We start from the raw sequence: 20588 nt of genomic DNA, 5'->3' as shown, positions 1-20588 counted from the left end.
TGCCCCACAAGATTGGATTAATTGTAGTGAAGATTATATATTGATAAGGAATAAGTTGACAGGACTGGGTAGAATAATGGCCCTGGAAAAGTAAGTCCAGCAGTATTGCGATAGTGCACTTTACAGCATGGCATACAAGGTCATCAGGACACAGTCTGCACTGGATAATTATGAGATGACAGAGCAGATGGGAACATAGAATGTGCCGTGCGGCGACAGAAGAAATGTCCAGGTAGTCTGGGACCCTACCTCCAGTAGTAGTTAAAAATAGTTCAAGGGATGCTGCGAATTATTTCCCTCTTTAGCACATTATATAGTGGGACAACAGCCATGCCCAGAATCTGAATAATCCACAGAGGCGCTTGACATGCAGTAGTCACATGTGAACATAGGTGTGCCTAGTAAATATGTTCAAATATATCCTAGTAGAGAGAATGGACCATATTGCATTAAAGAATATTATATCTGTAAGTGGGAAAGGAGTCAGACATGATGTATTAAGTTAGAAAGCACCTTGAAACGAGGCAAGGATGCAGTGGAATTAAGAGTCTTCAGGCTTCTGGTGATTTTTAAAACAGGAAAACTCAACTGCAAAAAAAATCTAGATACAAACTGGGTTAGTTTTGGGGATTTCTCATTTACAGTGTGTATTCAGTACTGGAATGGGAATACTGTATTGAAGTTGCCCAATATGGGTGCCTTACATGTGCTACACCTGAGTAGGGGAGTGGAAATGCCACAAGGTTCCCTTGCAGAGTTTCCACTTGGGGTGTTTGTGGAGGACACAGGTTTGCTCCCAGTGGCATGACCAAGGAGGTTCAGCACTGAAAAATCAGTGGATCCCCCAATATCTGTGGCGGCCTTCTGCCCCCACAACCCCTTTCAGGCTCCCTGGAAAGGAAGCAAAGCTGTTGGACCCATGCGCTACTTGGACTCCTGCAATGGCTGGTGGCCTACCCTTTGCCCAAGGATGGTTGAGGAGGAAAGTAAGTAAGTTAATCCTGCCAGGGTATGTCCAGGACATCACAAAGAAATTCAGAAGAGGTGGATTGTCTTGTTTTTCTTTTTTTAAAGTTCAAGTTGTAATGCATACATGCTTCAGCATGCCAGCCTGACCCAATAGTCTCCTGTCACTTGTATTCTGATTGTTCTATTACTATTTTATATTTGTTTTATTTAGGACTGTTAAGCGATTAAAAAAATTAATCGCGATTAATCGCACGATTAAAAAAATTAATTGCGTTTAATCGCACTGTTAAAGAATAATAGAATATCATTTATTTAAATATTTTTGGATGTTTTCTACATTTTCAAATATATTGATTTCAATTACAACACAGAATACAAAGTGTACAGTGCTCATTTTATATTATTTTTATTACAAATATTTGCAGAGTAAAAACAAAATAAATAGTATTTTTCAATTCGCCTAATACAAATAATGTAGTTCAATCTCTTTATCATGAAAGTTGAACTTAAAAATGTAGAATTATGTATAAAAAAACTGCACTCAAAAATAAAACCATGTAAAACTTTAGACCCTACAAGTCCACTCAGTCCTACTTCTTGTTCAGCCAATTGCTCAGACAAACAAGTTTCTTTACATTTGCAGGAGATAAGGCTGCCCACGTCTTGTTTACAATGTCACCTGAAAGTGACAACAGGTGTTTGCATGGCACTGTTGTAGATGGTGATGCAAGATATTTACGTGCCAGATGCGCTAAAGATTCATATGTCCTTTCATGCTTCAACCACCTTCCAGAGGACATATGTCCATGCTGATAAGGGGTTCTGCTCGATAACAATTCAAAGCAGTGCAGACCAAAGCATATTCATTTTCATCATCTGAATCAGATGCCATCACTGATTTTCTTTTTTGGTGGTTTGGGTTCTGTAGTTTCCACATCAGAGTGTTGCTCTTTTTAAGACTTCTGAAAGCATGCTCCACACTTTGTCCCTCTCAGATTTTGGAAGTCACTTCAGATTCTTAAACCTTGGGTCGAGTGCTGTAGCTGTCTTTACAAATCTCACATTGGTATGTTCTTTGTGTTTTATCAAATCTGCAGTGTAAGTGTTCTTAAAATGAACAACATGTGCTGGATCATCATCTGAGATTGCTGTACCATGAAATAAATGGCAGAATGTGGGTAAAACAGAGCAGGAGACACACAATTCTCCCACAAGGAGTTCAGTCACAAATCTAATTAAGGTGGTTTTTTTTTTTAAACAAGCATCAGCAGCAAGGAAGCATGTCCTCTGGAATGGTGGCCGAAGCACGAAGGGGCATACGAATGTTTAGCATATCTAGCACACAAATACCTTGCAATGCCGGCTACAAAAGTGCCATGCAAATGCCTGTTCTCACTTTCAGGTGACGTAAATCAGAAGCACGCAGCGTTATGTTCCGTAAACGTAAACAAACTTGTTTGTCTTAGCAATTGGCTGAACAAGAAGTGGGACTGAGTGGACTTGTAGGCTCTGAAGTTTTACATTGTTTTGTTTTTTTGAGTGAAATTATGTAACCAAAAAAAATCTACATTTGTAAATTGCACTTTCATGATAAAGAGATTGCACTTCAGTACTTATATGAGATGAACTGAAAAATACTATTTCTTTGTTTATCATTTTTACACTGCAAATATTTGTAATAAAAATAATATAAAGTGAGCACTGTACACTTTGTATTCTGTGTTGTAACTGAAATCAATACATTTGAAAATGTAGAAAAACAACCAAAAATATTTAATAAATTTTAATTGGTATTCCATTGTTTAACAGTGCGATTAAAAGTGCCATTAATCGCGATTAATTTTTTTGTGTTAGTTGCATGAGTTAACTGTGATTAATCGACAGGCCTAGTTTTATTACATTAAGTGCTTTTTATTGTGTGAAAGTTTCAGAGGTTTACATATGGCGCTACATATATTATTGTTGTATCTTCACTGTGTTATTAATGTTTTTATGAGGCTATACTAAAGCTTCTAGGATATTTAAAGTAAGAGTAGATCATACATATGATCTTTAGTTTTTATAGATTTTCCATTAACGGTGATGTGCAAAGAATTTGTTAAAAATAAAGATTTTTGGCCCCCCCCCCTTTTTTTGGGGGGGGGTGTATAAGGAGGACCTGAAGCGTTCCTTCTGTTTCATAAAGATTTTTTTCCCCCAATTCTTTTTCTTACAGCTCAGGATTGTCAAGTCTGGTCTTCACTGCTGTGGTGGAATGCTGCCTGGTTTTACTAGATAAGCTTTTCTGGATGTGTGTGTGTGTCTCTAAAAGCTTACTGTGAGCTAACACATCTCAGTAGAAAGGGGGCAGGTTAATAAGGCCATCCAGTGTCCCAAATATGGGAGTTAAAATAAGTGTTGGCAAAACCAACAAAAGTACAGTGGAGTTTTAAATAATTGACTAAAAATCCCTTCCCTGCTCAACTGCTAACTTTCAGTTTCTTGTCTCTTGGGATTTCAAAATTTGCCTAGTTCTCAGCCACGATAGAATCTTCAAGGGCAGACGAGCCCAGAATTTCTAATATGAAGGCAATCAGGAAACTTTTTTTTTTTTTAATAAATTTTTCAGGCTGTCTTTATCCATCATAATGAAGCAATAAAACAGAACAAGCCCAGTTTTTCCTTTTGAAGATCACCTTTAACATTCCTCTTGCTTTTCCATATGATATGGATATACCTAGGTCCCAATTCTCTGATCCAGCCGGAGTGTTCAGTGCAAGTCTAGAGCGATGCAAAAGAAGGAGAAGGTGGCTTTATGTTGGGCAGGCTTTGGTCTGGTCTGGCATGAATTAGAGCAGGTTGAAGGCTGTTCTGATCTGTGCTGGCTGCTTTCTATCGCCAGGAGCCACAGACTAGCCGAATTAAGGGCCTGTGTCCTGTGGTGAACTGGAGTTTGGCATAGGATCTGCCATGGTGACTTTTTATTGTTGGAGGATCCCTCTGTGGAGGAGGAAATGCTTCAGTGGCAAGTGAAACCAGGTTTAGGGCTACTTTGTGCTACTGGACAGTGCAAAGCAGCCTTTGTTGTACTGATGAATCAGGTCCTACCTGTGTACAATATTCTCAAAGTCTGATGTTTTGGGTATTTTCATGCAGAAACATTACTCTGTATGTGAGTGTGCTAAGCTGCACATAGTCTCCCATGAATACTAAATATCAACAAATCTTGTAGCTTACCTCTCCTTACATTAAATTTGATTTCTCCTCCCCAGGAAAATGTGAAATTAGAAGAAGCCTTTTTTGCAAGTTAAAAGAGGAGCAAAAGTTATTGATTTTAAAGTATTGTGTCTCTATAATATTTATTTTGTAGTTGTCAAAATATACTGTTAGAAATAAAAATAAATACAAATTCCCATTTTTCTATTGACACAGTTGGATTTGCTGGAAAGAGCTATTGTAATATGCTGAATATAAGAACAACTTCTGCAGTTATTCATAAATGTGGTATGTAGCCCAGGACTGTATTGTTTCTATGGGCAAAAACCTGCTTGCAAGATCAAGCTACCATAGGAACCAACAAGTACTGTACTTTAAATAGAAAAAGTGATCTCAATCTACTGTATGTTTATGTTGTGCTTATTTAGCTTTTTTTTTTATGGCACTTATGCTTGCATCAGAAATGTTACATCCTGAGGAAAAAAATAAAACACAGAGAGAATATTTGAACAGGCGGCACCCTGGTGAGAATTAGAAACAGCAGGAGAATACTATGTTAAAAGAGCCAGACATGAAAGTCTATCTGTACATCTTAAAATAGCTATTATAAGAGCTTATGGCATTTAGTACTACCCCCATGGTAAGGAAGATACTGGAATTATCCTGAATCTCTAGTCTCTACTTGGAAGGCAGAGAAAAACTGAATTATATCTACTACACCTGAAACTCTACATGTTTGTGGTTAAGCCTTATTGACAAGAGACAGTACACTGTAGCTATTATGAGCTTTTCAAATGATTGGGAAAATTAATAATCCATATTGATTCAATCAGGGCAGTTCTAGCTGGTTCACTTTTTATTAATTCCACCCTCTTTAATTAATAATACATCTTGTTGACCAAGGTCTAATATTTTTAAATATAAATTTAATTTTCTTTCTAGTCCCTATTCAGATCAAATCTCAAGCATTAAGAAATTAATCAATACAAACATTTAATGAAAACTAAAATTTCTTCTAAATGCCTTGAACAGCTATTTAAAATAATTAAACCTTTCTATTTTACCATTTAGCAACACTGCCTGTCTTAACAGCTACAGCGGTATGTTCAGACATAGCTGAATTGTTTCTGATGTATCTAACTGATCTATATTCATGGGAAATGTGTTTCAAGAACACATGCACAATATACTCTGAGGATTTTACATATTTGTGCAATTTTTACTCAGGAGTCGACCCCGACACTCCTCAAGTTGGCACGCTCCAGTGGTGAACCGGAGCCAGGGAATGCCATCGGGTACTTGGCCTCCTTGGCAGGGGCTAGTACACATGCAGTGGCCTTTTTGGAACCTGTGGGCGTTTCCCGCAGTGCAGGGACCGCAGTCAATGTGCTCCTATTCAATGGCCTCTGAAGGAAGGGAAGGGTTCTGCCGCCCCTTTGGGCAGAGTCCAGTCTGCACTCTGGTACCGAGTACCAGGAGCTGGCGTCACGAGATTCAGTCAGTGCAGGAGTGCCCTCAGGCGGTGCCGGCCTCCTCCTCCTCCTCTTCTCCTGACAAGGCTGTGTCGAGAACGGGCGTGTTGCTTTCCCAGGACGTGTCGCTTTCCCAACTTTTTGGCCCACCAGGAGCTGCTGAATAGGGGGGCCAAAAAGTTGGGCATACAAGTGGAGGTAGTAAAGGAGTCCAGCCCATTAATTACAACAGCCCATTCTTGTCTGAGGCTGTTGGGTCACGTGGCCTTGCACATATGTGGTGCAGCTTGCAAAGTTACACCTCAGGCCCCTTCAGACATGGCTGGCTTCAGTGTACTTGCCAAATCGCCACCATCTGGACTTGGTCCTCATGATTCCTTCCCTGGTTCTTGTCTCTCTCAGTTGGTGGCTGGACACACTGGTGGTTTGCGTGGGCATTCCCTTCTCACAGCCCCATCCGTCAATATCCCTGGTCTCAGACGCATCAGCGCTAGGCTGGGGAGCTCACCTAGGGCTCCTCAAGACTCAAAGCCTGTGATCTCCAGAAGAGCTCTCGCAACAAATCAATGGCAGAGATTTGCAAAAAGCATTCCATTTTGGGCTGGTGCTTATGAACAACACTGCAGCCATGTTCTACCTGAAAAGGCAGGGAGGATCTCGCTCTTTCCCCGTGTAAGGAAGCTATCCTCTTACTGGACTTCTGAATAGCCCACTCAATTCATCTTCCTGGAGGGAAGAATGAACTGGCATATTGCCTCAGCAGGTCTTACTCCAATCACCACAAGTGGTCACTTTGCTTGGACATCACGAGGGATGTTTTCCCGTGATAGGGGACTCCCCAGATAGATCTGATTGCAACTACGCACAACAGAAAGCGTCACCAGTTTTGCTCCCTGCGAGGCCACAGCCCGGGTTTGCTCACAGATGCCTTCTTGATCCCATGGACAGATCACCTGTTCTATGCTTTCCCCCCATCCCACTAGTGCACAATATTCTGCTAAAAATCAAGAGGGATCGGGCACGGGTCATTCTCATAGCCCCAGCGTGCCCCTGAAGCACTGGTTCACCACACTGTTAGGCCTTTCTGTGGCTGCTCCGATTCCGCTCCCTCTATATCCAAATCTGATCTCCCAGGACCATGGTCGTTTGGTCCACCTGAACCTCAGCTCCCTCCACCCGATGGCCTGGAAAGCTCCATGGCTAAATCCCAGAGAGCTGGCTTGCTCGGAGCAGGTTTGCCAGGTGGTCTGAAGGAGCAGGAAGCCCTCCACCAGGGCTACGTACCTCTCAAAATGGAAACAGTTCTCCATATGGGCTTCCCAGAGTGGAGTCTTGCCCATGCAGTTGTCTCTGCAGGAAATTCTTGACTATTTGCCTTGCCTGAAACAGTGAGGTTTAGCGATTCCCTCAATTAAGGTCCACTTTGCAGTGATTTCAGTGTTCCACCCCCCTGGTGGTAAGCTGGTCTGTTTTTTCATACCAGATATCCATTCATTTCCTCAAGGACCTGGAAAGACTATACTCCCAAATACGAGAACCCGTCCCTCCGTGGGACTTAAACCTGGTCTTATCAAAATATATGAGCCGTTGGCAATGTGTCCCTTGTCATACCTTTCATGGAAGGTGACTTTCTTAATGGCCATTACTGCGGCCAGAAAGGTCTCGGAGATCTACACCCTCATGTCGGATCTCCATGCACAGTTTACTTTAAGGATAAGGTGCAGCTGCGTCTTCACCCCAGCTTCCTCCCGAAGGTGGTTTCCCAGTTTCACAGTAATCAGGCAATCTTCCTACCTGTTTTCTACCCAAAGTCACATGAGATTAGGGAGGAACATCTTCACACTGGACATTAGATGTGCCCAAGTGTTCCTTAAAGAGGTCAAAACCATTCTATAGATCTACCCAACTCTTCATAGCGATTGCTGAAAGGATGAAAGGTCTACCTATCTCAGCTCAGAGACTTTTGTTGTGGATCATATTATTCATTCATACGTGTTATGAGCAGGCAGGTGTTCTGCCACCAGCTATCCTGACTGCCCACTCCATGAGAGCGCAGGCATCATCAGCATTCCTGGCTTAAGTCCTACTCAGGACATTTGCAGAGCGGTGACTTGGTCATCAGTGCATATGTTCTCTAGTCATCACGCCATTACTCAACAGGCTAGGGACAATGCCAGTTTCGCTCGAGCTGTTTTACAATCAGCACGTCCATGAACTCCGATCCCACCTCCTTTGTAACTGCTTGGGAGTCACCTACATTGGAATAGACATGTGCAAACACTTGAAGGAAAAACAGTTACAAACCTTTCTGTAACTGTTTTTCAAGATGCGTGGCACATGTCCATTCCAGCACTCCTACCCCTATTTATTGGAATTGGCCGGAAAGAAGGAACCAAGGAGGTGTGGGGTTGGCTGGACCCTTTATACCAGCGCTATGAGTGTGTGGCACCAGAGGGTGCCAGAGCCACTCCTATGGGTACCAATGACGGAAAAAATTTCTGGCTACTGTGCTTGGGGCACGCACACACCTACATTGGAATGGACATGTGCAACACATCTCTAAGAACAACAGATACTGAAAAGTTAGTAACCATTTTTTTCTGACGAGTTTACAAACCACTTGAGATTCACTGTGGTAGCTAGTTACCGTGGTGTCCTCAGGATCTCTTGAGAGGTGTATAGCCTTGTAGTTCAGCTATCTATGTGATCTCTTTAAATATAGAATATATTTTATCAAAGTAAATGTAAACATGTGATACAAACATTTTCATGTCATTGTATATATTAGCAAAGAAAGTTTTATACCCTCAGCTTTTCTAGTGTGTAATTAATTGAACACACTGTAAAAATCTAAGCATATAACTTTTAGAATATTGCAAGATCAAGCAACTTATTTTTGAGCACTCTGGCCCAATACAGGAAAACTCTTAAACACACACAATCATAGAAATGTAGGGCTGGAAGGGACCTCAAGAGGTCATCTAGTCAGTCTCTTGCACTGAGGCAGGACCAAGTCTATCTACAGCATCCTTGGGAGGTCTTTGTCTAACCTGTTCTTAAAAACCTCCAATGACCGGAATTCCACAACCTTCCTTCGCAGCCTATTCCAGTGCTTAAGTATGGTTACAGTTAGAAAGTTTGTCCTAATATTTATCTAACCTAAATCATTCTTGAAGTAGCGTAAGGCCATTACTTCTGGTCATCTCTTTAGGGAACAATTGATCACCCTCTTTATAAAAGATCTTAACGTATCGGAAGACTTTTACCTCCTCTCCCTGGGTCTTCTTTTTTTCAAGGTTAAACATGCCCAGTTTTTTTTTTAACCTTCTCTCAGAGGTCAAGTTTTCTAAACTTTTTATCATTTTTGTAGGTCTCTGGACTCTCTCCAATTTATCAACATCTTTTCTCAAGGGTGGTATACAAAACCGGACACAGTTCTCCACTTGTGCCAAGTGGAGCGGGACAATGACCTCTGGTGACTTACGTACAACACTTGTATTAATATACCCCTGAATTATATTAGCCTTTTTAGCAACTGCATCACATTGTTGACTCTAATTCAATTTGTTATCTACTACAACTCCCAGATCCTTTTCAGCAGTAGTACTATCTAGCCACTTATTTTGCATTTTATAGTTGTGCATTTGATTTTTTTCACCCCTAAGTGCAGTATTTTGCACTTGTCTTTGCTGAATTTCATATTATTGATTTCAGACCAATTCTCCAATTTGTTTTGAATTTTAATCCTGTCCTCCAAAGTCCAAGCAGGCCCACTCTGCTTGTGTCATCTGCAAATATTATAATCATACTCACCACTCCATAATCAAAGTTGTTAATGAAAATATTGACCCAGTATGGGACCCAGGAAAGATCCCTGCAGGACCCCGCTAGATACACCCCCCACTTTGACAGCTAATTACTCTTTGAATATGGTCTTTCAACCAGTTTTGCACCCATTTTATAGTAATTTAATCTATTCTAGACTACATTTTCCTGGTTTTCTTATTACACTGTCATGTGGGACTGTATCAAAAGGCTTACAAAAAAATCAAGATATATCACATCTGTAGGTTCCCCTCCATCTACTAGGCCAGTAATCCTGTCAAAGGAGGAAATTAGGCTAGTTTGACATAATTTGTTCTTGACAAATCCATGTTGGCTACTACTTATAACCCTATTAGCCTCTAGGTGCTTACAAATTTATGGTTTAATAATTTGTTCCAGTACCTTTCCAGGTATTGAAGTCTGGCTGATTGGTCTATAATTCCCTGGGTTATCTTTGTTCCCCCTTTTAAAGACAGATACTATGTTTGCCCTTCTTCAGTCCTCTGGGACCTCACCCATCCTCCATGAATTCTTGAAGATATTTGCTAACGGTTCCGAGATTGCTTCAGCTAAGTCCTTAATTATGCTAGGGTGATTTTCATCAGGTCCTATTGCCATCAAAACAGCTAGTTTATCTGAACATTCTTTAATCCGTTCTACCCCTATTTTGGCTTGTGTTACTGCCCGCCTTATTGTTAATATTAATTGTGTTAAGTATCTGGTCACCCTTAACCTTTTTAGTAAAGACTGAAGCAAAACAGACATTAAATACCTTAGCCCTCTTGATGTCATCCATTATTAGTTCTCCTTCACTGCTAAATAGAGAACCTACACTTTCCTTCATCTTTCTTTTGCTACTAATTATAGAATCTCTTCTTCTTGGCTTTTATGTCCCTTTCGAGGTTAACTCATTTTGTTCCTTAGCCTTTCTGATGCTGTCCCTGTATGTTTATACTATTCTTTTGTACTCATCCGTAGCAATTTGTCCTTGTTTACACTTTTTATAGGATTCCTTTTTGATTTTCAGGTCATTAAAGAACTCCTGATGGAGCCATATCAGCCTCTTAACTAGCCTTATCATCTCTCCTTCACCCTGGGCTAGTTTGCTGTTGCGCCGTTAATATTGTCTCTTAGAGAACTGGTAGGTTAGGTCCCATGGGAAGGAAATATAAGGGGAAAAGAATTCAGGAGAGCTGGCAGTTTCAGAGTCTGCCTTTTTGAAGTCTGTTGTCCTTATTCTGCTGCTGTCACTCCATCATTTCCTTAGAATCATGAAATCTAGCATTTCATGATCATTTTCACCCAAATTGCCTTCCACTTTAGGATTAACAACCAATTCCTCCCTGTCAGTTAGCATCAAATCTAAAATGGCTGTTCTCCGGTTACCTCCTCCACCTTCTGAAACAAAAGGTTGTCCCCATTACAGTCCAAGAGCTTACTTACTGGACATTTTGTGTTTTACTACATTACTTTTTCAACAGATTCTGTGTAGTCAAAGTCTCCCATTAATACCAGGTCTTCTGTTTTAGATATTTCTGTTATTTGTTATAGAAATGCATCATCCACCTCCTCCTCCTGATTTGGTTGTCTGAAGACCCGTACCACGATGTCAGTCCTGTTTTTCCTCTTTTATGTTCAACCCAGAGACTTTCAGCTGCTCTGCCTCTCACCTCCTTCTGAATCTCAGAACAAGTGTGTCTATTCTTAATGTATAATTGTAGTGGGGCACCTGCCCCACTCCAGCAGAACAGGGAAAAAGAGCAGCTAAGGGAGTGGCTGACCACAGCTATGGCCAGCCCAGTTGGCCCGGATAAGAGACCTGAGGGCCAGGAGCTGAAGGAGACTCACTCTAGCTCTGGAGTGGGAAGAGCTAGCTGCCTGGGAGCAAGGTACCGGAAGCGGAGCAGTGCTAGGGAAGGGCAAAGGGAGTAGGGGAGCTCCAGCCTGGTAAACCCCCAGGCTGCAGGCCTTGTTTAAGGCCAAAAGGTAGTGGGGCTGCAGAGGGGCAGCCCGAGGATAGGCAAAGACAGCAGGTCCTACCTCTTTGCCAATGATGAGTGGCCATTACACTGCAGTCTGCCCCAGTGAGCGGGGGCTAGATGATGACTGGCAGTAGCCACTGAGGCAAGGTGGGCTTAGAGGGGTGGGTGTTCTCCTGGGAGGGGAGACCCAGAGCAGGGGTACTGCAGAGGGCAGAACCCTGAGGTAAAGGGCACTGGAATCCGGGAGGCACACGGGGCCAGTGGCAGGCGAGACATCGGCCTGCAGAGGGCGCTCTGTACACTGGAAAAAGAGCTAATTCCCAGATGACCAGCAGGAGGAGGCTCCACCGGTGAGTCTCACTTTGCTACAATAATGCAACACTTCCTTCCTTTTTCACCGCCTGTCCTTGCTTAACAAACTATACCCCTCTATACAAATATTCCAGTCATGAGATTTATCCCACCAAATGTCTGTGATGCCATTAAATCATAATTTATCTTATGGACTAATACTTCCAGTTCTTCCTGTTTATTCCCCATTTTCCTTGTATTTGTGTACAGACACCTAAGAAGTTGAGCAGTCTCTCCCACTGATATCCCTATTGATGTTCCTATGTCCCTATTGTAATTTTCCTTTTCCCGCCCAACATTTAGCCCTCTGTTAAGGTAGTCTTTTTTAATACCTATGTGTGAGCTTTTGTTACTTCCCCATTTTGAACCTAGTTTAAAGCCCTCCTCACTAGGTTGGTGAGTCAGTGTGTGAAGATGCACACTTTAGACCATCTCCCTCCAGCAGTTCTCCTTCCTGGAGCAGCACCCCAGGGCCAAGGAAGCCAAAGCCCTCCTGTCAACACCATTTGCTCAGTCATGCATTCATTTCCAGGATTTGCAGTGCCATTGGCTTCAATGGGTCTACTCACATGCTTCAAGTTAAGCTTATGTGCGTTCTTGGATGGAGCCAAATTATTCAACTGCTTGTTGGATAAGCCCAAAAAGCATAAAGTACATCAGTCCAATTGTGCAATATGTTGTTGTTTTCATGGAAAGGTGATCAGAGTTTGAAAGTATTTTGATTTTTACTTCTTTGTAGTGCCCTGAGATTTCAGAAGGGGTAACCAAACTTTTTGTAAAGAACTTTTATGAGCCACTACCATAGCAGCCAGTTAAAGGAACTGTATGTATTACATAGCTTTGGAGAAAGCTGTGTGCCAAACCTGATAGTTACAATCAACAGCTGAGAAACAAGAACAAACTTGTTGTAGACAAAAAATTATTCCATAGAGGAGTGAGGGGAAATGAGCTAATATCTTAGAGAAATGCTTTGTAATCCTGCAGTGGTGTCATTTCATCACCTAGCTGGCTCTTTCTAAGCCTTTTCAATATATGTAACATTTACTATTACTAATTTTATGCTGATAATTTTTAACGAAAATGATTTATAAAGGAAATTGTCAAATGAAACAGTTTCCGTAAACTGACCACATCAAATGCAGTAAATACATGGCAGTAGTGGTGATTAGTCTTCAAGTCTTTAGTGATGTATGCAAACGTCGAGAGGTCTTCAGGGTCTTGTGCAGCACAGGAAATGTTGCGGATTTCATGTTCAGCAATAATATTCTGTTAAAAAAAGAACTAAAGTATCACTATTTTTCAGTCAACACAGGAATTAAGTGTAGATGCCCCTTATATAATAACTTAATCTGTTTTTAGCATTTTAAGGCTATAGTCATCCTCTGTACTAAAATATTTCAAAGGTACTATGTCTTTTAATTACAATGTGATTAAAACACCACATGTTCAGCTTCTTACACAGACCATTGAATTCTGGACCTTCCAACAGTATCCAAAATATTATCTGTCATCAATAGTGAATCCTACAGGAAACTGCAAAATCCTGGAGTTTTCCTCCAGTTCTGTGTTGCTTTTCAAATGAGAGCACTGTACAATTTACACGGTATCCTGTGACAGAGAGGCATCTTTCATGGGACACAGCTGAGAGAATAACTATAATAGACTATTAATTTTCTACTTCTATGCCCATTGATGCTGCTGTTTCTGTTCTAACAATCAGTACCACTGCAGCCCACAGGTAGATGGGAAAAGGTAGGACAGTGCAGGTGCATTCTCTGGATCTTTGCATGCACAGTTTGAAGAAATTCAATCTGACTCTTCCACCTCAAACAGAATGAACAATACTCATCAATGTGTAAGCATGGAGCTGTTAAAGGGGTTTCAGGAAAAGGATTATTTTGGAAAGATGTGGCAATATAGCTCAATTTACTGCCAGGACACTGATGTAATGGCCAAATTAAACTCCAGAATGGTACTGAGGCAAAGACAAGACATTTCTGCCTGATGTACAAAAAGACGACTTTGTCTAAAGCTTTGGAGAAAATAATAAATGTTTACTTATGTAAAAATACTGCTGCATATTTACCTTGTTTAGGCCAGAGGACCCAGGAAGCCAAAGAGGAGGCTGAATTATGGTCATAGATTTAAGCCTCGATTTCAGCAAAGGCACATGCTCAAAGTGAGTCAACGAATAAGGATGGTCTTCACCACATGGGTAAGTGCTTTCCTAAATCATAGCCTTATTCAATGTGGCTACTGTATTTCCACAAACATAGAATATTCCTGTCTGCAGTATGACATCTCTACTCAATCAAAATACTATAGTGCTGCTACTCACTGTTTTTTGGCACTAAGCATACAGTATTATCATAACATATATGATGTCTAATGTCACAGTCAGTGAGATCTATGGCTAAATGTTGTGTCAGTAACATCTGTGCAAATTAAAAGCATTCTTTGAGGATCTCTCTTTTTTTTGGAGGGGAGATTATATGTAACTCAGTCATTTGAATCACTCTCCTCTGTCTTCTTCTAACCTGCCAAGATATACTTGCATACTTGGCAAGTTTTCTGAAAGGCCTATTAATATCTAATTGAGGAAATAATGAGTGAGTAAACTCTGGATAAAAGGGCAGCATTCCAACACTTTTTAATATTCAAATTATGCAAAAATCCAAAATAAGGAAATTGTAACTGAAGACACAAAATAATCCTCTTAATCTTAAACTGTTGTAGCATATTATTTGATTTCTATTTCTGTATAATGTATTACTCATACCAAATGACAATGAGCAATTATTATGCCTTAATGGACACCCATTTGTGAAAATCTTCATACTTAATTATATTTATTGTTCATTTGATTTTATGTTGCTTTAGGCAAAACACAATAATATGGTTTTCTTTATATTTCTTTTGTTCTCAGTTTGAGAACTGTTGGCGTAGACAAAGATTTTTATCAGAATTAAAATGATACTAAAAAGCAAGGTTTTAGCTTCCTATAAATAAAACTGTAATACATTACCATATGATCATGATGTGTTACCAATGTTGCATTACAGATGAAAAGGGATTATTGCTCAAAAGATATTAAAACTATGTGAAATATTTACCCCCAAACAAGGAGCCACATAATACTCATCTGGTTTCAAGTGTGCTATATGCTTGAAAACAGGTTCAGCTCACTGAAAGTTTTGCTAACCTTTGTGAAGCTCTCAAGTGACCCTGGACTCAGCACTGAGTAAACCTGCACTGGTTTAGAGCTTTGTGTTTTGAAACTAGTTGAAACTCATGAGAGTCTTTTGCAGCATTTTAACTTGAAATCTCATGGTTTTTGCCATTTATCTATACTGAGATTTTTGGAAAGAAAGAAAGAAAGTCCATGAATTTCCATGGTCCAAACCAAACAGCTGAGTTTCACTTTATCTAGTTTTTGTACAAAGTCCTCTCCCTCCATAAGGAGTTGCCTGCAACGACCTAGAGTTCCCTTGGGACACTGCCACAGCAGAACCATACCCTTACTGTGTAGGCATTGAAACCATTATAAACCAGTTTGCTGTTCTGAGGTGCACACCTATGGCACTGGCCAAAGATTCTAAGGCGGTATGAAAGGTCCCATCTACAAAATGCCATTCAGTTCCTGGGCTACAAAAATTCTCAGCAAACTCTGAAAAGGCAACGAAGAAAGGAAGCTGAGCATGGCTCTGCTAAGGAATACCTTTAGAGAGCTCTAGTTACTGGAAAGCAACCTTCCCTTCTCCTCCCTGAATTGTCTCAGCTGACCCCCCATTCTTGGGAGATGACCTAGCAGCACAAATCCTCCAGAAAGTAGGGAACGAGATGTGATCAACTATAAAGAAAGCTAAACACTGCTCTTTCTAAACTAGCATTGCATCAGGCCTCAACAGTGTGCTGAGTCAAAGTATGAGTCAAATGCCAAATAGCCATTGATATAGCTCTGGTGTAATGAGTTGTGAGTCCTTCTGCTATCTAAACCCCTGCCTTGTCATAACAACACAGAGTACAAAGTTTTATTCATTTACATAGTCTTTAGTCTGAAATAGCTAAGCCCGCAAATGTGATTTATGAAAACATTTAGTCCTGTCAAAGAAACAACTCTAACATTTGAATATCCAAGTTAAGAAATTTGGCTCTACCAGGCATGTTACGAGGCACTGGAAAGAATAAAGGAAAGATATTGGTTTGATTTAAGTGGGAATCAGACACGACTCTGGGAAGGATCTTGGGATAAGTACAACTTATTCTGATGACATAGTGTAAACGAGGAACAACCATGAGAGCTGGGTTTTCATGTACATGACTAGTAGCTGTTATGGCCACTAAATATTCTATAATTTATTGATAAATAATAGGAGCCATCAGCTGCAGGCTTATCTGGAGGCAAACCAGGTTAGCACTAGCATTGAGGTACCACACACTTATTTGTGGGAAATGGATAGAGCACACAGATGGGCAGAGATGGAAGCAATGGCCATACGAGAGTGGCAGGTTGCTACATGGACTTTTACAGCAGGGAAATGCAGTCCAGATTTCATAAGTGTGAGAAGATATTCTACTGTTTGAGAAACTGGATAGGACTGAGGCATTACTTATCTTTCTAGCCAAAACAGAAAAACAGAAAAATTATTGCACTCTAGCATGTAAGAGTTCAGTGTAGAAGGCTTACAAACATAAAATTTGCCAACTTCCTCCAAAAGAAAGGAGGGAGAGGTGAAAAATCAGTTTTGACCCTGATGGAACACAAAGAATTGAAAGTATCAGAGGGGTAGCTGTGTTAGTCTGGATCTGTAAAAGTGGTAAAGAGTCCTGTGGCACCTTATAGACTAACAGACGTATTGGAGCATAAGCTTTCGTCACCCACCTATAAGGTGCCACAGGACTCTTTGCCACTTTTGAAGAATTGAAAGAAATTCTTGGGCCCTCTTCTCTGCCAGTGATGCCAACCTTGACATGCTATTAATTTATTTCTTGCATAACTAGCTCTGGTCTTTTCGCACACCCCTCTATGCAAGCAATTTTTATATCACAATTGGTTGTTCTTCTAAAAGTGAAGATCTGCTCTAGGAATTATTTGGGGGAAGTTCTCTGGTCTGTGTTATGCAGGAGGTCAGACTAAATGATCACAATGGTCCGTTCTGGCTTTAGAATCTATGGAACAGCCTTCTTGAATTGGTCCACAAGACCACTATTCTGTCCACATTCAAATCCTTTCTGAAGACCCACTTCTAATTCAATACCTACATAAAGTGATTGGCAATGGCAAGGTTGAGGGATAACAGGATAGTATATGGGCCAATTCTCCACTGTAGCCAGGCTGCTTAGCAATGCAAAGCAGTCATAAACCCTAGCAACCTGGTCAGACAGGCAGTCACACATACGAAACTAAGCAACAACAAAAATGTTTTGTCATTCACATGAATAATTAATAATATAATATATTAATATATATAATATATATAATTAATAATATAATTAGCATTTCTTGACATCTTAGAGGTCAAGAGAAGAAAGATTCTTTTATAAAATAGTACATTTTATACCCCCTAGGAAGTTTGCAAATTTTATTTTAGCTGAGCAAGAAATCATCATACTTTCCAGCACTACGTTCTTCTGTCTTTCTGTCTGTGCTGTGGTTTATAACATTGCAAATCTAATAGGAGAAAAGAACCCTAAACAAACACCAGATGCCCTGGTACACAGTAGAATGAAGAAATTAGGAGACTCATAGTGATTGTGAAGAGGCTGCTGCAGTTCAGGAAGACAGAGTGCAAGTACCTGTAAACCCCCTGTCACAGGGTGACTGGCCCCTGCAAGAAAGGGCGCAGGGTCCAGTGACCTGCACTGATTATCTGCTGTCCAGTTGAGCCTAAGGGAAGGTACCTGGGTCTCAGGAAAGGGGAGACAGATGAAAGTATTTGGCAGATGCCTGCAAGGAGTAAAGAGGCTCCTGAGTCAATGAGGGGAAGACAGCAGGAGAAGCCGAACTCCAGACCATCAGGGAGGCAGAACTGAGCCCAGCTGAGTTTTCTTTTTGAAAGACTTCAGGCTGGAAGTACTAAATTATACCCCCAAAGGGGGCAAGTTCTGTATATCTGGCCTGTGTTGACTTTTTAAGGGAGTCTAAGTTAAGGCGAAACTGAGGCACACTCCGCAGACCCACACTTGGCCAGAAGAGGGCACTAAAGGGCAGGCACAACCTATAATACTCCCTTAACATGGTTGGAAGCTGGAAGGTGATTATACCCGTCTCATACCTCTTGACCTTTGCTGTGCTGGGTCTTGTATAAAACCACACAATTTTACTACACTTACAGGGGGGTGGGGAAAGCCCCCATATGGGATATTTTGTGTTTTGAAAAGCAAGGAACACATACTTTTCTGCATAATGTACTGTAAAAGGAAAATAGGTTGGGGGATTTTGTCCAGGTGAGGAGGGGCATCCTGCCAAACCCTTCTTGTGATGAGCTTCCCTTTGATGAGGGAAGACTGGGCAGAATTCCCTCCAGAACTGCTCTATTTGTCCACAAGAGTGGGTTTCTGGAGTGCGAGAGAGGTACTTTGTCTGTTCAGGGTAGGAGAGAGAGAGAAAAAAAAAAAAAGAGGGCAGAGGACTTGAAATTCAAACCCTAATCCCCATGTGGCTTTTACTAGATAAGCTATCTAGCACAATGAGGAATAAAATCTTATGACCAAAAATTACACATACCTTATTTGTTGCATCAATAAATTTGACTCCCTTGTAAGAGACTGATAGAACAATAGTAGGGACTTTCTTCATTTGCTCTGTAGACTTCTGAAATAAAAATGAGACAGCTGTTAGAAGAGTTTGTTCTGCACTGGCGAGTGTAGCCTGTTCAATTTTTTCTCTTCTTTTTCTCCTGATGGAAAAATATATGTGAATTAAAGTAAAACAAAATTTAATTTAAATATTTGTCTCTTTCTCTTTATTATGCTTTGGGCTTGTGAAACAGCTGCCAACACAGCCTACAACACACATATTGATTTGCTAGAGAAAAGGAATGCAATGGATACATCTGCACTTTAGTAAGGTGAAATACAAGTAGGGCCAAAACTCTACCATATAAAACTATTGTAGTATGGATTAGTAGTTGGTTGGTAAATAGGGTTCAGAGAGTACTCATTCATTGTGAGCTCTACAAATGGGGAAAAATATGAAGTGGGATCAGTGATCTATTTTTTGGACAGGAAAACAAATTCAACTGCAATCAAATATGGAGATAACACCAAAATCAGAGAGATTAAACAGTGAGAGAGATCCAAACTGCAAAGTAACCTAAACAGATTATTAGAGCAACTAAGTAAGATGAAATCCAATATTTATGGAGTATCATATACATAAGATCATAAGCACAGATCTAAACTATGGAATAGCTGCTGTATCTGGAAATAATGTGCCTGAGAAAAAAGTAGAGTTAACAGTAGACAGCAAAATAATCATGAGCTTGAAGGAGAGGGCCAATGATCAGATCTTCTAATTGGATCCTGCTCCCTCAGGACTCAAACAGAAATAGACATTTGTGACAACATGTAATTCAAAACCAAATAGCCAACCAGATTCTGCAATTATGTTTGTGCTAATCAAGTTTCATAGTTAACCCCTATATATATTTTGTGTGTGTGCGCGTGCACATGTGTGGTTGCATCTCTCTTATTAATGGTGGCAGACTGAACAAGACAATCTATACTGGATAAAGATTCTTGTAACCAGAAGGGCTAAAAACGTTCCTTTTTTTAAAAAAAGGAAAGAGTAAATGGAAATTTCAGAGAATGTAGCAAAATCTGCATTAAGGTACTAATTCCATCCGCATTTCTCTTGAGCATGGAAAACAGAGTACTGATGCCTATGGAGTGTGTGTGTGAAAAAGATGTCAAATACGAGCTTCTTCATAAAATTCAGTGACAGTTCACAGAACGCGTGACAGTGAATTTATGAAAGCTTCTGTATATCCAGCTATCAGAATAGCAAGCAATACACCCAGTTCCAGACAAAATATTCATAAACATGACAACACAGATTTAATCATCTAGCAACCCAGCTTCTAACTTCCATCCTTTTCTTTCTACCCCTACAGCAACATCTTTTGTACAAGGACTCTGTCTCTTATCTTAATTAATTTAACTGCCTCCTGTCTGGCCTTCCTAACAACACTATCCACTCTCTCCTAATCCATATAAAGCACACCCACTAAATTCATCTTCTCTGTCCATTGGTCCAATCACACCACCATCTCTTTTAGTCTCTCCACAGGACTCCCTTCAAGTTCAACCTTTATGTCCTTGCCTTCGAAACCCTGCATAGTTCTGCCCTCCCTATTTTTCCATCCTGGCCGTTTCAATGTCACTCCCTTCCCCTCCATCCCCTTTACTCTGCCAGTGATGCCAGCTTTTACATGTCATTACTCCACTTCATTAGTCCTTTGGCCTTCTTCCGTACCACCCCCTAGGGATGGAACACCCCCACTCAGATCTGGTCTGCAAGGCCGCTATCTGCATTTAAATCCTCCCTGAGGAGCCAATTCTATGTAACACCTGCATAAACTAGCTAATCTCCATGTCAAGGTTGAGAGATAACAGGGGATAGATTATTTCTAAAGAAAAGCAACAATAACAAAAAGAATGACTGTTATTTACTCAACAGTAACTGTGGTTCTTTGAGATGATGTTGTCAGTGTGGAGTCCACTATAGATGCCCATATGCCTCATGTGCGCAAGATTGGATTCTTTTGAATACCAGCATTTGTCAGGGCTATGC

General features: G+C 40.6%; 1 protein-coding gene across 12 annotated transcripts in view; it reads right to left on the bottom strand.

The window, feature by feature from the left end:
* ANKS1B (ankyrin repeat and sterile alpha motif domain containing 1B) overlaps window positions 1-20588 on the bottom strand; it is a 736839-nt gene that overhangs the window by 13112 nt on the left and 703139 nt on the right. For all 12 annotated transcript variants that reach the window (XM_043545507.1, XM_043545504.1, XM_043545515.1 and 9 more), the window contains 2 exons: window positions 18522-18608; window positions 12923-13060 (listed from right to left, as the gene is read on the bottom strand). In XM_043545507.1, the coding sequence (XP_043401442.1) occupies window positions 12923-13060; window positions 18522-18608 (225 nt within the window). The remainder of the gene's footprint in view (window positions 1-12922; window positions 13061-18521; window positions 18609-20588) is intronic.

This window comes from Chelonia mydas, chromosome 1, assembly GCF_015237465.2.
Source record: "Chelonia mydas isolate rCheMyd1 chromosome 1, rCheMyd1.pri.v2, whole genome shotgun sequence".
NCBI lineage: Eukaryota > Metazoa > Chordata > Testudines > Cheloniidae > Chelonia > Chelonia mydas.
This window is presented reverse-complemented; position numbering and strand designations above follow the sequence as displayed.